General features: G+C 27.9%; 1 protein-coding gene across 1 annotated transcript in view; it reads right to left on the reverse strand.

The window, feature by feature from the left end:
- The window catches only part of LOC129758808 (relaxin receptor 2), a 448,038-nt gene extending 431,070 nt beyond the window's left edge, over positions 1-16,968 (reverse strand). The window contains exons 1-3 of the mRNA XM_055756440.1: positions 16,692-16,968; positions 16,077-16,163; positions 6,787-6,898 (exon numbers count right to left, since the gene is read on the reverse strand). Of these exons, the coding sequence (XP_055612415.1) occupies positions 6,787-6,898; positions 16,077-16,163; positions 16,692-16,938 (446 nt within the window). The 5' untranslated portion in view covers positions 16,939-16,968. The remainder of the gene's footprint in view (positions 1-6,786; positions 6,899-16,076; positions 16,164-16,691) is intronic.
- Between the last annotated feature and the right edge of the window lie 878 nt (positions 16,969-17,846).

Consider the following 17,846-nt stretch of genomic DNA (forward strand, 5'->3'; position numbering starts at 1 on the left):
AATAAATTTTTTATTTAATAAGAGATAAAAATCATCAGATTTTCGGATCAAATTTCCTCCAAATTAATGATTTTAGTATGAAATTAGGCTTTAAGAAAAATTTCAATACTAACACATTGCGAACCAAATACGAGATCTCTCGTTTGTTCGCTTGCCGTTAGTATCCCGAACTTTGGTGTCCTTAATGTGTTAATAATGTTAAACAATACACTGGGAAAATTAAGAATTTTGTGCAGATTTTTTAGGTGAAGATGTTTTTTAACAGCAAATATTTTTCAAAAATAATAGATTACATCATGGAAATTCCTAGGGGAGATGAGGGCATAACGAGCACCCGAGGCATAATGAAAACTACGCTTTTCTACGAAAGTGCGTATTTTCTTAAATAAATTTTCATGGGGATTTGTTTCGTACTTCCTATAGTATTAATTTTTCACAAAAAAAGGAATCTCCTTATCATCTTTACAGAGATATTTAAAAAAACTAGCTTGGTTCTCAAGTTACGAAAATATTATAATTTTTGAGCACCACGAAATAAGCTCTTATGATCTTAAAATAACCTTGATCTATAATGTACGCACTGCAACATGATGTACACATTGTTTCTCAATTTTTACCATCATAAAATTTTTGATTTTTCACTTTTATCAATTTTAAAACACGTTTTTACTTATATTTGTTGACTAGGGGCATATAGAGCACCATATTATCGAGGCATAATGAGCATTTTTTTGCCGTAGAATCTAGCAGCGAATTAAAATTGATTTATAGCGCCACACCTTGACTAGTTTTCATCCGACAATTTAGCCTATTGGTAAGGTGTCGGAGAGGTAATCAAAAGACAAGAGTTAGATTTCTGTTCGAGGTGATTTTTTTCCATTCACAATTCATGATCGATTTTTTTATTGTTACATTATACGGCTAGTAGCATCATCCTCCGAACAAAGCACTTAATGTATGAGCGTGCGTGAATTGTTTGTATTCTACAAACAGACCTAGATTATTTTGTTATTGCTTTGTTTGATGATTCTACGACTCACCTGACTTCATCGAATTGAATTCGCTGCTAGATTCGCCGGCAAAAACGCACATCTTGCTCTGATTAATGGTGCTCATACTGCCTCAGGGGGGGTTCTCATTATGCCTCCACAGTGGCTGGTTTTCAGCTTTAGGCAAAAATTTTTAAAATGCATTTTTTAACGTTTTCATCTAGTTTTTCACGTTTCAGCCCGTTAGGGAATAGGCTTTTCAAGTGTCTGAACACGAAACAATAATGTAACCTCCATATTATAGCTATTTTCTATGGTTAAATAACCGTTTTCCTTAAGGAGGCCATTATGCCCCCATCTCCCCTATGAATAATTTTTTAATTGAAATTTTGTGGTTTTAAAATAAAACTGAAAACTATAATTCTACATTTAATTTGTGATTTTCAGCTGAATTGTGTTTACAAACTTATTTTGATTAAAAACTGAAATCTAGGATTTGAGTTGACAAGCAATCTTAACACATCATGGACCGCGAAGAAATAGATGACGAGAAACACCAAAATTCGGCATTTTATTTCTCAGAAACCCCTGAACTAAATTTTACAAGTTTAGTATTTTAAAGTTACGGCAAATAATCTCTTCAATTTTGTCGAATAAAGTTTCAAACTTAAATTAAGTCCATTCGAGTTATTCTTCGCACACTGTTGGCAAGCAAAAAAAAAAAACGAGATATCTCGTATTTGGTCCACAATGTGTTAAGTTCATGATCTCTTGAATTCCTCAACAATTTATCTTGGATGTAACATTTATTTACAAGCTAAACTTTTTCTAAATTTTGAATCTGCGTTCTTTAACTGAATTCATAACCTGTATTTCAAAAATCGCGCTTTGAATCTGTATACGAATTTCCATAAGATTTCTGAAATGTACTTTTTTTAACATCGTAGTTTTTTCTACGATTTTCGAATTTTATTCCAGATCAGAATTTTATGAGCCAAGTTTTAAAGCCCTCATGCATGAATCTATTCAAATTCTGTAGTTCAGGTTTAATTTAAATTCACAATTTAAATTATACATTTTTAATCTGTATTGGGAATCAGAGTTAAAATATTAATTTACATAGATCTGAATCTGCCTTTTCAATTTTGCATTGCCTTTTCGAAGCTTTTAATTTTTTGATTTTGTGTAATTTGAATATAAAAAATATTTCACTTCGACTTTGAATATAAAATAATATTTCCCTTTTTTCATATTCGGAAAACATTTATTCTCAAAATATTGGAAATGCATATGATCTCGAAAAACATGATTCAAATTTGATATGAAATGCAAAACCAAATTTTAACCAGGAAGCTGCTTTTCATTTCTTATTTCTTGTGGTTACTCGAACTGAAAATCAAGAATCCTGAACTGGCTACAGAATCAAAAATTTGAAAATAGGCATGCAATTTTGGTTATGGAGGTTATTGAATCAGAACCTTTGAAATAGGTTGAATGTTATGTAAAATTTAATATTCAAATCTGATTTTCTATGAACATGTAAGTATAGCAGAATTTTGAACTAACGATGGGTTTTTGAGGTTTTAGCATACGTTTTTAGTCTAGATTGTTACTCTAGACTCATAATTTTGGCTGAATTTAAAATCTTGAGTTTAGGGAAGAATACCTCGCTTGCTATTTAGAATCCAAATTGGAGGGGGGGGGGGGCGGGTGGTCAACAAAAAACACTTTAAAGAATATTATTTTTTGTATTGTTTGATTATTTTTAAGAAAGTTTTTCGAATTGAAGGGTGATCGGATAAAAAAAGTGGTCAACTTAAATTCGCCGTATTTTTTCTAAACATTCATATAAAAAACCTTAACACCCCTCATTTTGTAGGTGTGTGTAGAATAATGCTTCTATTTGGCTTTCGACATTAGGTCTTTAGTTTTCAAAATGCTGTCCAAGCAAGAGGAGCTACGAATCAAAATTTTGTACATGCGTCGTGAAAATCCAAACTACACGCTCGCAGAATTAGCTAAATCATATAAAGTGGTGAAATTAATCGTCACCAAAGTAATAAAAGGGTTCGGGGAACATATTTCGACAGCTTAGAAGCCGGGATTCGATTTGACGAACAAAAGAGTGACTAGCACTTTCAAGCGAAGCTCCAATCTCTCCGTCCGAGATGTCGCCAATAAGTTGGGAATATCGTTTACGACCGTGCATGAAGCTTAAAAACGATCCGGGCTTTCGACTTATCAGAAGGTAGAAAGATGGTAGACATTTTTAAGCATATTAAACTATCAAAGTTCACCAAGAAATATCTCGTTTGGGAAGCTATATGCACCTGAGGCTTGTGAAGCGACAATTTCGTTGCAGCTGGGATCGTCAACCGGAAAATTTACGTAAAAGAGTGTCTTCAAAAGCGTTTGCTGTCTTTCATGAAGAAACATGTCTTGTCTGTGCTGTTTTAGCCGGATGTGAGGTCTTGTCATTATGAAAAAAAGGCAAAGGAGTGTTATGCAACAACATTGAGGTTGTGCCCAAGGATAAGAACCCTCCCAACACACCAGAACTTCTCTCAATCGAAAAATATTGGAAGCAAAACCGTAAGAAGACTCAAAAAACTGTAAGCAGCAAAAAGCAGTTCAAAGCAAACTGATGTTCTGCGCCAAAGAAAGTGGATAATCTAATGGCAGGCGACAAACTTAAGTATCGCCGATATACACGCAATTTTATTTGACCACTTTTTGATCCGAACATCCTTTAAATCATAGCTTTTGGAAACACATCCTAAGATCTTTAAACTGGTAAGCTAAATTTATATTTCAATGCCTTAAGTAACTCAAAAGATGATACCTTCAAATATGACGGCTTGTGTGTCCGCCAACTGCATCGTGGATATAAGTCGCGAATAACATGAAGATGTTAAAACGACTAGGTATAATCGAAATAAAAAAAAACCTTCAAATATGGTTAAAATTCTTAATTTGCTCAAAACATTTTGATTATTATAATCTTTGATGATTTCATTGGGAAAAAATATTTTTAAGAAGCCTTCAACAGTAGCCTTTAATTTTTATTAAAGCCATGGCCGTAGGAACACGGGGGAGGGGGGTTTGGGGGTTAACCCCCCCCCCCCCCCCATGAGAATCCAAAATAGCAAGCGAGGCATTCTACGCTACACTCAAATTAATAAATTTAGATCCAAATTTTGATAAAAGAGTATGGATAATCAAGAGTAACAATCTAGACTTAAACCTAATGTCAAAACCTCAGAAACCCATCCCAAGTTCGAAATTCTGCTACACTTTTCAAAATTTTCCATTTGTTCATAGAAATTCAGGACTGAATATAACGGGATGAAACATCTGCGAGGATGGAAATCCCGGAAAAAAGGAAGCAACAATAACAACAACAGGATTGAAAATTCAATTTAAAATGAAGTTCTGGATTCTTGTTTTTCAGTTTGAATAATCATTAGAAATTAGAAATGTGAAGCTGCTCTGAAATCCTTGTTCAAATTTGGTTTTGCATTCCATATCGAATTTTAATCTTGTTTTTCGAGATCATATGAATTTTCAATATTTTGATACTAGTTTTTCGAATATAAAAAAGTAAAATATAGTTATATATTCAAATTTGAAGTTCTTAAACCTTATTCTTAAATCATTTGCAGCTTTGAAATGGCAATCAAAAATTGAAAACTAAGATTCAGATAATTTGGAATTCATATATTAGGTAATTCAGATTCACAATACAAATTAATAATAAATAATTTGAATAGTGAATTTAAATTAAACATGAACTACGGAATTTAAATAAAAGATTCAAGAATGAGGGCTCTAAAACTTGGCTCAATTAATTCGGATCTGTAATAAGATTCTGATATCGTATATTTTGTACATTTCAGAAAAGGTATGGAAATTCTGATACAGATGTAAAGCGCAAATTTTGAATTCAGGTTCATAATTCAGACAGAATGCCAATTCAAAATTTAGATAAAGATTAAGCTTGTAACTAAATAAATTTTGGAATTAACATAAATTGTTGAGCAATTCAAGAGATCATGAACATAAGGTTACTTGTCAATTTAATTTTCAGATTTCAAATTTTCAATCAAAATTATTTTGTAAACATATTTCAGCTGAATATCACAAATTAAAAGTAGAATTTGAGATTTTCATTTATGCGAAGAACCCAAGTTTTATTTTTAAAAATCATCTCCAGGATTTTCATTTTGGAATTGATTCTGTATGAAAAACTATTAAAGAAACATGCACCTGATCCTTGCCTTAAAAATCGGCAAAAAATTCTATATTTTCACGGTGTTTTGTTTAAAATTATTAACATCAAAATTCGGAATTTTTTATTCCAGAAATCTGCTTATTTAATTTATTTGAGTAACGGGAAGTGTTATGTTAAGTTTTGTAGGATTAAGTTTCATTATTAGACTCATAACATTTGAATTTTTCTTTCAAAGGGGCATACTGGCGGCATGCGAATATACGAGATATCTCGTATTTGGTCTCCAATGTGTTCATGTAATTTTTTTTTAAATCAAATTTCCAACTTAAATCATTAATTTGGTTCAAATTTGCATCAACCAAATTCGATCCTAAAATCTGATGATAATTATCTCTTACTTTTTTATATAATTTGATATATTTTCATCAAAGGACAAAATCTTTGAATTTGCAAATAGTAAGAAAGATTGGGCTTGTTTGATTTGTGTAAACAATAATTATTTTCTATTGAAGGCTCTACTGAAAAAAGCTTATTCAACTCAGCTCAAATCAACAAAGTTTGATTTACCAGCCTCTTAAACAAATTCAAAGATTTCAACCATCGATGAAAGCGAATTTAGTTCACCTTTTTAAGGTTTAGGACCAATTTTCTAAACGAACGATTTATTACGAAAACTTTCAATGTAAAAGCACTTAAAAATGAAAAATCATTTAGTTACTAACATAATTGTGTTATTTTGTATTCGTTTTTGTATTGTTGGGCAAAAATCACAGATTAAAATTAGTCACCAAGCCCCCCCCCCTCCCCCCCCAAGAGTCGGTTCTTCCTACGGCCCTGATTTGAGCACTCAATAACTGACTTACAGCCTTTTCCCAAAAATGCTTCGACTTTCAATAACTTCAAAATAAATAATTGTAGTTGAATATTGTCTTAAAATCATATTTGAGTCACATTACAAGTTTTTAAAAGCTATAAATTTAGCAAAAATCGGTGGAGAAACAAAAGGGTTTTAGCGGTAAAGGTTGAAGGGGTCATTTGATCCCCGGTGGTATAAGTAGGTATATATTTACAAAGTGTTGTGATGATTAGTGCTACTAAAATTTCTATGAGTTGATAGTAAATTTACCAAGAAATATTATCATTGAACCTAACTGAAAAGTTTATGGGGTCAACATGCAGCAGGAACAGTTAAGAATAAGGCATCTAATAATTACTTAAACTGTGACTTAGTACAACTCGGTTAATTTCATGTGAATGTCGCCACATGGTAGCAATTTGCACTCGTCTGTCAAAATCAACAAGAAACTGTTGCCATAACTGACACTTGTAGACTTGGATTGAGCCAAGCTTCTAAATAGTTGCCAACAGTTGGTATTCCAATAACACATTTCAACAGAATGAATAACTAGCGATGGTGAGAGTGAGCTCCTCCGTCAAACAAGAACCGAGCAAATATGTTGCAAAAATATTCTTAAAAACCCATCCAAAATGGAACTACTCCTTGACGTAAAAAAAACCAGAAGAGACAAAAATAAAACTATGAGTGCCAAATTTGTATGTACTTACAGCAGGGTAACGTTCCCCATCGGCAGCGACGTCGGCAGGGTGGTAAGTCCTTTGTAATCGCACAGCACTTCCGTCGCTCGACATTTGCACGAGCTGTTGAAGTCACTCCAAGCTGGGCATCGTTGTTGGTGTTGTGTACGGTGGCAAAAAAGTTGCCGAAGATCGGACCGAGTGACAGCAACATAACATCATTCGCCAATCACGTCAGAGGAGCAAAGCGAAGCGTCATCGTAGGTGGAACGCGTTGCGGGTGTGGAAATGGAACAAAGAGAGAAGAAAAAACCACATGAAAGACCGTATCATAGCTGTTGATATCCTGTCAGTGCCAAATATGTGCCCTGGGTATAGGGATATGATTTTATGATACCCCATACGGGATGAAATTTCGGGCACCAGAAAGGTTTTTTTTTGGAAAGACAGTCTTCTCCTGCATTTTACGTTTGATTTCATAAATCTGTCGCAAGTTCATCACATTGTTTCCCGAACAGTGGATAAAGTCGAGATTCTTATTTTAGACAACGATTTATCACTTTTGTTGTACAAATTCAAGTTCATCAGCGTAAACAACTTTGAATGTTCGAAAAACAACGATGAAAATATATTCATATTTAGATATAACACCATGGATACTAATAATTGAAATCAGTCATGTATTTTAACATCATCCCTATTGTTATTAGAATTATTTTACGTGAACTTAAAAGATTTTTTATGAAAAAATTTATAAGTTAAAGATGAAATTAAAAATACAAAACTTTCTTTTATGTTTGAACAAAATGATAAACAACTGCTTCTAAAACGTTGAAGGAACGTTATAAAAGGTAGATGTGTTTAAGAAATCAAAGTTATTCAAACAATTTGAGCACCACTGACTTCAGTGTGTGCTGCACGGCTAAATCTAACGCAAACCCCAAACTTGCAGCTTTTACAATAATTTACTTCCACAAAAGATTTTTAAACGCAAAGCTTCCCAAGTAACCATAAGCACTAAAATCTAGCTCCAATTCTGCTCTATCGTCAGTTATAGAGCTTGATTCTGTGCATCATATTAGCCCTGTGAGCCAGTTTTAGCGAAATTAACTGCTGCTTTAGTGCAAAAACTGGTATAACCCTTTAAAAGCACTGTATTATCATTGGTTGCTGCTATTAGGATATATTGACAGTTCTTTACGAACACTACCTTACCGAAAGGCCTCAGCCCTAATCTCTAAACAAGAATGAAACGATTTATTTTATCAAAAAGACGTACCGTAAAACGGGGTAACATTGATCATCGGGATAGCTTTGCACAACATGAAAATTTTCCACATAATCATCAAGTCTAAAGTAAAAATACCTTAAAACTTTTTTGTACTTTTAAAACCCTATATGTTGAGTTTCAAATTGGGAAAAAAAACTTTGTTAATTTTGAAAATTTCAAATTTAAGTAAAAATATAATTTCAAAATCTTGAAATATCAATTTTTTTCGAAGACTCGCAAACAAACACTCTTCGTGATGAAATCAAAGCGTTTCGAAGCAGCAGGTTAATTTATGTGATAGTTCAACTTTATTCCTCCGAAAATGTATAGTTTTGGTGTAGATTTCGTTGTGTTTTGTGGTAAAATTTTGATATTTAAAAAAAAGGGACATTTTCCGAGAGTAGGCTAGTCTAGGACGAAAGGCTAGAAACCCTATCAAATGGTAAAGTTTGAAGGAAAAAATTAAAGGGGAATAGTGCGAGAGCCTTAAAAATATAATGAAGGCTAATTTTTTTTTTGTAGTTAAAATTTAATGAATAATGTTAAACAATTTAGCTATTTATGCAACACCTTTGTCCATCTTTCGATTTTGATTATTGTTCGACCTTAACATATTAAGGGCCGCGATGTTGTTTTTCCTGAACCACGAAGAAATTTTAACCAAGAAACACTAAAATTTAGCATTGTATATCTCAGAATCCACTGGACAAAAAGTTACAAATTAGTATCTTAACGCCACCGAAAGTGTTATGTTCAATTTCATAGAGTTTCATGATTAATTTTATATCATTTGAGATTGTTCGGAACTGCCATAGCAATTGTTAACTAGCATTTGTAAATATTATGAAGGTGTTTTGCTTCCTTTATGATCAAGAAAACTCATTAAAACCGTCAAAATAAAGACTGATCAATGTTATCTCAAAGCATCAATTTCTAAACAGAGACGAATAAGATTTTTAAATCAAATTTAAAGTAGTCTAATAAATTTCTGCAACCATGTTTTTCGTTCATAGGAGTCCTGTACTGGTCTTTAAAAAATGAAACAAGCCACATTCCCTTTAATAGAAAACACAATCGAAAAATATTGAAAAAAGGTTATTAATCTTACCCCGGATTACGGTACCTTAAACGCGATTTTGTCTTAGGAAAATCGCGTTTTATGTACCTTAATCCGGGGTATGGTATCCCTTCAAGAAACAGGTTGAGTTTTCAATGTTTTGATTTCAATAATAATTTCAATAATCAAATAATTTTTCAATATTCAGGCTGATGTTTTGATATCACATCTGAAAATCATATTTTTGCTTCATATTTTTTCGATAGTAAAATTTTTCTTCTTATCTTTTGGATTTTTTTTTATTTATATTATTTTACTTTAGATAAAGTTTCAAAATTATATGAAAATCAGAATTTTTATTGATTTAATCGATTGAATCGTTAAGGGGCGGGTGTTCAGGATAAAACACGAAGAAATTCAAAATCTCTCCTACATGACCCAAATCTATGAAAATACACTGTCCTTGAGTGAAAATTCCCGGAGCATCGATTGGACATAGTTTCAGACGCACACGAGCTTACGAACGGAGATGTAGTGCCTTTTAAACCCCTATCTCCCCTAAATTTTGTGAACAATCCAGAAAAACTCTGATTTTTTCAATGAATCAAATGAAGGATTTTTAAGCCAGCGCACGCAACGTAAAAAGGAGTTATGACAATTTTACCCTCAATTTCATAAAAAAAAACATGTACGTAATGGTTCTAATAGTGGTCCCTTCAGCCCCCTGGAAGGCATTGAGAGCTTGCAAGGGAGCGGTGGAAGGGCTAAAAATAATAAATAAATTGATTACAAGGAATCGACAATTTGGTTTTCAGATGTACACGGATGAGTAATAGACGATTCGAAATATCTTGACGAGACAAGAAAAAGCTACTAAAATAAAACTGCCTATTCTGGGCAATGGTGTTTATTTAATACTGAAAACAATTTCATTTTTTCAAAACTTTTTCCTCCCATGGTAGTATGTTTTGCTAAACGGTTAATTTGACTTTTTTCCTTATTTTGGTCATTTTTCCTTATTTTTGTAATTTTTGTAATTTTTGTTATTTTTGTAATTTTTGTAGTTTTTGTAAATTTTGTCATTTTTGTAATTTTTGTAATTTTTGTAGTTTTTGTAATTTTTGTAATTTTTGTAATTTTTGTAATTTTTGTAATTTTTGTAATTTTTGTAATTTTTGTCATTTTTGTAATTTTTATCATTTTTGTAATTTTTGTGATTTTTGTAATTTTTGTAATTTTTGTAATTTTTGTAATTTTTGTAATTTTTGTAATTTTTGTAATTTTTGTAATTTTTGCAATTTTTGTAATTTTTGTAATTTTTTGTAATTTTTGTAATTTTTGTAATTTTTGTAATATTTGTAATTTTTGTAATTTTTGTAATTTTTAGTAATTTTTGTAATTTTTGCAATTTTTGTAATTTTTGTAATTTTTGTAATTTTTGTAATTTTTATATTTTTTGTAATTTTTGTAATTTTTGTAATTTTTGTAATTTTTGTAATTTTTGTAATTTTTGTAATTTTTGTAATTTTATAATTTTTGTAATTTTTGTCATTTTTGTAATTTTTGTAATTTGTGTAATTTTTGTAACTTATTTGATTTTTGTAATTTTTGTTATTTTTGTAATTTTTGGTAATTTTTGTAATTTTTGTAATTTTTGTTATTTTTGTCATTTTTGTCATTTTTGTCATTTTTGTCATTTTTGTCATTTTTGTCATTTTTGTCATTTTTGTCATTTTTGTCAATTTTGTCATTTTTGTAATTTTTGTAATTTTTGTAATTTTTGTCATTTTTGTCATTTTTGTCATTTTTGTCATTTTTGTCATTTTTGTCATTTTTGTCATTTTTGTAATTTTTGTCATTTTTGTCATTTTTGTCATTTTTGTCATTTTTGTCATTTTTGTCATTTTTGTCATTTTTGTCATTTTTGTCATTTTTGTCATTTTTGTCATTTTTGTCATTTTTGTCATTTTTGTCATTTTTGTCATTTTTGTCATTTTTGTCATTTTTGTCATTTTTGTCATTTTTGTCATTTTTGTCATTTTTGTCATTTTTGTCATTTTTGTCATTTTTGTCATTTTTGTCATTTTTGTCATTTTTGTCATTTTTGTCATTTTTGTCATTTTTGTCATTTTTGTCATTTTTGTCATTTTTGTCATTTTTGTCATTTTTGTCATTTTTGTCATTTTTGTCATTTTTGTCATTTTTGTCATTTTTGTCATTTTTGTCATTTTTGTCATTTTTGTCATTTTGTCATTTTGTCATTTTTGTCATTTTTGTCATTTTTGTCATTTTTGTCATTTTTGTCATTTTTGTCATTTTTGTCATTTTTGTCGTTTTTGTCATTTTTGTCATTTTTGTCATTTTTGTCATTTTTGTCATTTTTGTCATTTTTGTCATTTTTGTCATTTTTGTCATTTTTGTCATTTTTGTCATTTTTGTCATTTTTGTCATTTTTGTAAATTTCAGAATTTTCTGTAATTTTTGTAATTTTTGTAATTTTGGTAATTTTTGTAATTTGTGTAATTTTTGGAGTTTTTGTAATTTTTGTAATTTTTGTAATTTTTGTAATTTTTGTAATTTTTGTAATTTTTGTAATTTTTGTAATTTTTGTAATTTTTGTAATTTTTGTAATTTTTGTAATTTTTGTAATTTTTATAATTTTTGTAATTTTTGTAATTTTTGTAATTTTTGTAATTTTTGTAATTTTTAATTTTTGTAATTTTTGTAATTTTTGTAATTTTTGTAATTTTTGTAATTTTTGTAATTTTTGTAATTTTTGTAATTTTTGTAATTTTTGTAATTTTTGTAATTTTTGTAATTTTTGTAATTTTTGTAATTTTTTGTAATTTTTGATTGATGATCATTGATTGATTTATTTATAGAGGCTTTAAATATTTAGTTCATTCGCCTCTTTTTTGTAATTTTTGTAATTTTTGTAATTTTTGTAATTTATGTAATTTTTGTAATTTTTGTAATTTTTGTAATTTTTGTAATTTTTGTAATTTTTGTAATTTTTGTAATATTTGTAATTTTTGTAATTTTTGTTATTTTTGTTATTTTTGTTATTTTTGTAATTTTTGTAATTTTTGTAATTTTTGTAATTTTTGTAATTTTTGTAATTTTTGTAATTTTTGTAATTTTTGTAATTTTTGTAATTTTTGTAATTTTTGTAATTTTTGTAATTTTTTTACTTTTGTAATTTTTGTCATTTTTGTCATTTTTGGTATTTTTGTTATTTTTGTTATTTTTGTTATTTTTGTCATTTTTGTATTTTTTGTTATTTTTTTAATTTTTGTAATTTTTGTTTTTTTTGTAATTTTTGTAGTTTTATATTTTTGTTATTTTTTTCATTCTTATCAATTTTGTATTTTTTGTCATTTCTTGTCATTTGTCATTTTTGTTATATTTGTCATTTTTGTTATATATGTCATTTTTGTTATATTTGTCATTTATATAACATAAATGATCATTTTTGTCATTTTTGTCATTTTTGTCATTTTTGTCATTTTTGTCATTTTTGTCATTTTTGTCATTTTTGTCATTTCTGTCATTTTTGTCATTTTTGTCATTTTTGTCATTTTTGTCATTTTTGTCATTTTTGTCATTTTTGTCATTTTTGTCATTTTTGTCATTTTTGTCATTTTTGTCATTTTTGTCATTTTTGTCATTTTTGTCATTTATGTCATTTTTGTTATTTTTGTCATTTTTGTTAATTTTGTCAATTTTGTAATTTTTGTAATTTTTGTAATTTTTGTGATTTTTGTAATTTTTGTAATTTTTTTTAATTCCTGTATTTTTTGTAATTTTTGTAATTTTTGTAGTTTTTGTAATTTTGGTAATTTTTGTAATTTTTGTAAATTTTGTAATTTTTGTAATTTTTGTAATTTTTTGTAATTTTTGATTGATGATCATTGATTGATTTATTTATAGAGGCTTTAAATATTTAGTTCATTCGCCTCTTTTTTGTAATTTTTGTAATTTTTGTAATTTTTGTAATTTATGTAATTTTTGTAATTTTTGTAATTTTTGTAATTTTTGTAATTTTTGTAATTTTTGTAATTTTTGTAATATTTGTAATTTTTGTAATTTTTGTTATTTTTGTTATTTTTGTTATTTTTGTAATTTTTGTAATTTTTGTAATTTTTGTAATTTTTGTAATTTTTGTAATTTTTGTAATTTTTGTAATTTTTGTAATTTTTGTAATTTTTGTAATTTTTGTAATTTTTGTAATTTTTTTACTTTTGTAATTTTTGTCATTTTTGTCATTTTTGGTATTTTTGTTATTTTTGTTATTTTTGTTATTTTTGTCATTTTTGTATTTTTTGTTATTTTTTTAATTTTTGTAATTTTTGTTTTTTTTGTAATTTTTGTAGTTTTATATTTTTGTTATTTTTTTCATTCTTATCAATTTTGTATTTTTTGTCATTTCTTGTCATTTGTCATTTTTGTTATATTTGTCATTTTTGTTATATATGTCATTTTTGTTATATTTGTCATTTATATAACATAAATGATCATTTTTGTCATTTTTGTCATTTTTGTCATTTTTGTCATTTTTGTCATTTTTGTCATTTTTGTCATTTTTGTCATTTTTGTCATTTCTGTCATTTTTGTCATTTTTGTCATTTTTGTCATTTTTGTCATTTTTGTCATTTTTGTCATTTTTGTCATTTTTGTCATTTTTGTCATTTTTGTCATTTTTGTCATTTTTGTCATTTTTGTCATTTTTGTTAATTTTGTCAATTTTGTAATTTTTGTAATTTTTGTAATTTTTGTAATTTTTGTAATTTTTGTTATTTTTGTAATTTTTGTAATTTTTGTAATTTTTATAATTTTTGTAATTTTTGTAATTTTTGTAATTTTTGTAATTTTTGTAATTTTTAATTTTTGTAATTTTTGTAATTTTTGTAATTTTTGTAATTTTTGTAATTTTTGTAATTTTTGTAATTTTTGTAATTTTTGTAATTTTTGTAATTTTTGTAATTTTTGTAATTTTTGTAATTTTTGTAATTTTTGTAATTTTTTGTAATTTTTGATTGATGATCATTGATTGATTTATTTATAGAGGCTTTAAATATTTAGTTCATTCGCCTCTTTTTTGTAATTTTTGTAATTTTTGTAATTTTTGTAATTTATGTAATTTTTGTAATTTTTGTAATTTTTGTAATTTTTGTAATTTTTGTAATTTTTGTAATTTTTGTAATATTTGTAATTTTTGTAATTTTTGTTATTTTTGTTATTTTTGTTATTTTTGTAATTTTTGTAATTTTTGTAATTTTTGTAATTTTTGTAATTTTTGTAATTTTTGTAATTTTTGTAATTTTTGTAATTTTTGTAATTTTTGTAATTTTTGTAATTTTTGTAATTTTTTTACTTTTGTAATTTTTGTCATTTTTGTCATTTTTGGTATTTTTGTTATTTTTGTTATTTTTGTTATTTTTGTCATTTTTGTATTTTTTGTTATTTTTTTAATTTTTGTAATTTTTGTTTTTTTTGTAATTTTTGTAGTTTTATATTTTTGTTATTTTTTTCATTCTTATCAATTTTGTATTTTTTGTCATTTCTTGTCATTTGTCATTTTTGTTATATTTGTCATTTTTGTTATATATGTCATTTTTGTTATATTTGTCATTTATATAACATAAATGATCATTTTTGTCATTTTTGTCATTTTTGTCATTTTTGTCATTTTTGTCATTTTTGTCATTTTTGTCATTTTTGTCATTTTTGTCATTTCTGTCATTTTTGTCATTTTTGTCATTTTTGTCATTTTTGTCATTTTTGTCATTTTTGTCATTTTTGTCATTTTTGTCATTTTTGTCATTTTTGTCATTTTTGTCATTTTTGTCATTTTTGTCATTTTTGTCATTTTTGTCATTTATGTCATTTTTGTTATTTTTGTCATTTTTGTTAATTTTGTCAATTTTGTAATTTTTGTAATTTTTGTAATTTTTGTGATTTTTGTAATTTTTGTAATTTTTTTTAATTCCTGTATTTTTTGTAATTTTTGTAATTTTTGTAGTTTTTGTAATTTTGGTAATTTTTGTAATTTTTGTAAATTTTGTAATTTATGTTATTTTTGAAATTTTTGTCATTTTTTTATTTTTGTAACTTTTGTAATTTTTGTAATTTTTGTTATATTTGTAATTTTTGTCATTTTTGTGATTTTTGTAATTTTTGTAATTTTTGTAATTTTTGTTATTATTGTAATTTTTGTATTTTTTGTCATTTTTGTAATTTTTGTAATTTTTGTAATTTTTCTAATTTTTGTAATTTTTGTAATTTTTGTAATTTTTGTGATTTTTGTAATTTTTGTAATTTTTGTAATTTTTGTAATTTTTGTAATTTTTGTAATTTTTGTCATTTTTGTCATTTTTGTCATTTTTGTCATTTTTGTCATTTTTGTCATTTTTGTCATTTTTGTCATTTTTGTAATTTTTGTAATTTTTGTATTTTTTGTAATTTTTTAATTTTTGTAATTTTTGTAATTTTTGTCATTTTTGTAATTTTTGTAATTTTTGTAATTTTTGTCATTTTTGTGATTTTTGTTATTTTTGTTATTTTTGTTATTTTTGTTAATTTTATTATTTTTGTTGTTTTTGTTATTTTTGTCATTTTTGTATTTTTTGTTATTTTTTTTTATTTTTGTCATTTTTGATTTTTTTTTGTAATATTTGTAGTTTATATTATTTTCGTTATTTTGTTTCATTTCTATCAATTTTGTATTTTTTTTCATTTTTTGTCATATGTCATTTTTGTTATATATGTCATTTTTGTTATATTTGTCATTTATGTTATATTTGTCATTTTTGTCAATTTTATTATTTTTGTCATTTTTATCTTTTTATCGTGAATTTTTAACTTTTCACTCACTATCCACTGAAACAAGTGCGTGGGCTATCATCAATGAACGTTTTGACAATGACGCGTATTCCAGAGCGCGCTTTTTTACCTTCATACCATTCTTATTGCCACCGACCAAGCTCAACCTACCACATGCCGTGAACGGCAGATGATCATTCAAAGCGCCAGGACGTTTCCGGAAAAAGTGATCCCAAAATGAATCACCTACGCGGTCATCTGTGAAGAAAGAGAAGAAGATGAATTGAGGAAAAAATCACATTCCGTAAAGAGCTGACCGTCTAGGTCCTAGGTCTAGGGCAGATGCATATGAAAGTCAATAATGGCATGGATATGTCTGATAAAAATGTCATCACACATTTTAAAAATGTCTGTGACGAATCACCATAAAAGCTTTAAAGATACTTATTTTTAAAATTGCTACACATATCCTTACTAAATAAGTGTTTACGTAAATAACGCTACCTAAAATGTATAAAAATGAAGGCTTTAAAATTTAATCCTGACTCTGCAATATTCAACATTCTTCTTGTCAATCTTTAACAATTTTCATTCAGGTTTTCCAAGAAAAAACATTTGATTCGATTTATTGTTGCCGATTGTCAATGTTTGCCTTTCCCATTCACGGTGATGATAGCTAGCTCTTCATCATTCAAGTCATTGAAAATTCACCCCCAGAACTAGCCATAATTTTCGAGTTTCCCGGCCGGCAGATGCTCCAACTAAAGTAGCAAACGAAACACTCACCGCAGTCCCTTTCGTCGGATCCATCGTCACAATCCGCTTCGCCGTCGCAATTCTGGCGTTGTTCGATGCACTGGATGGTGCTGTTACACCGGAAGAAGCCATCCTCGCAACGATACGGAATTAATTCCGGAGGTGCTGCTTTGGAAAGTGTCTCCAGGGCTGGATTTGGTATTTGAGGGACCGAACGGCCGGCTGCCCCTTCACTTCCGCCCGGGAAAACCCCGCTGCCACCGGTATGTGATTCCATTTCCGGCAGGACCAGGGAAGCGTGCAATGAATTTGCTAAAAATATATAAGATGGAAGAGAAGACGGAATCGGGTTACTATAAAACATGCTCGAAATAGGGATAAAAAAACTAAGTTTTGTTAAGTTGAATTCAACTGTTTAAACATAATTTGCAATGGTTCGAGGTATGTAATATGCCTATTTAAAAAAAATCATCCTTATTCAAATAAAGATAATATAATTCGCACGATGGTAACATAAATTCCTCAACACTAGTAACTTTGCTGCCCTCAAAACAGTGAGAAAGCAAATCACCGAAGAGGTGATACGAAATTCAATCGAAATCTGCTACGAACAAGCCGGCTACCGAAATGTGACTTTGTATCCACACCTTCAATCTTCATATATATATTTGTCCTCGTTTATTTGTTCCATGTTAGTTGAGATGTGTAGAAACCACGATTCCACCCGGGAGGATTCAGTTTCCCGGATAAAATGTTTAAATTTACTGTATTGATTTTTTCTCAAAAATCCTTGAGGTTTGAAATGAAGTGTACGGTTGCAAAGATTGCAAACATTACAAAATGTCTCATTTTTCTGTACGAGGTTGAAACCCGCACGAAAAAGCTTTTGTTTCGGCATTGGAGTTTGTAAAATTCTTGGAATGCTCTGACAACATGCTTCTTTTTTTTGGATTTTCTTTCTAGCACTACTTAACAGTAAGATACATGGTGCAGAGAAAATTCGTTTTGCCTTGATAAGCCACATAGTTTTGTCGTCAAAAACATCCACAGTGCAGAAATCAAAAGGAAGAGGACTGCAGTATATTGAACCAAGGTATATGATCCAAACGAATTGCTTTCTCGCAAACTAATGCTACAAGATTAGTTTATTTGTAGGGATGTAACGAATATTCGGCGCCAAATGCC

This window comes from Uranotaenia lowii, chromosome 3 (genome assembly GCF_029784155.1).
Source record: "Uranotaenia lowii strain MFRU-FL chromosome 3, ASM2978415v1, whole genome shotgun sequence".
Taxonomy (NCBI): Eukaryota; Metazoa; Arthropoda; class Insecta; order Diptera; family Culicidae; genus Uranotaenia; species Uranotaenia lowii.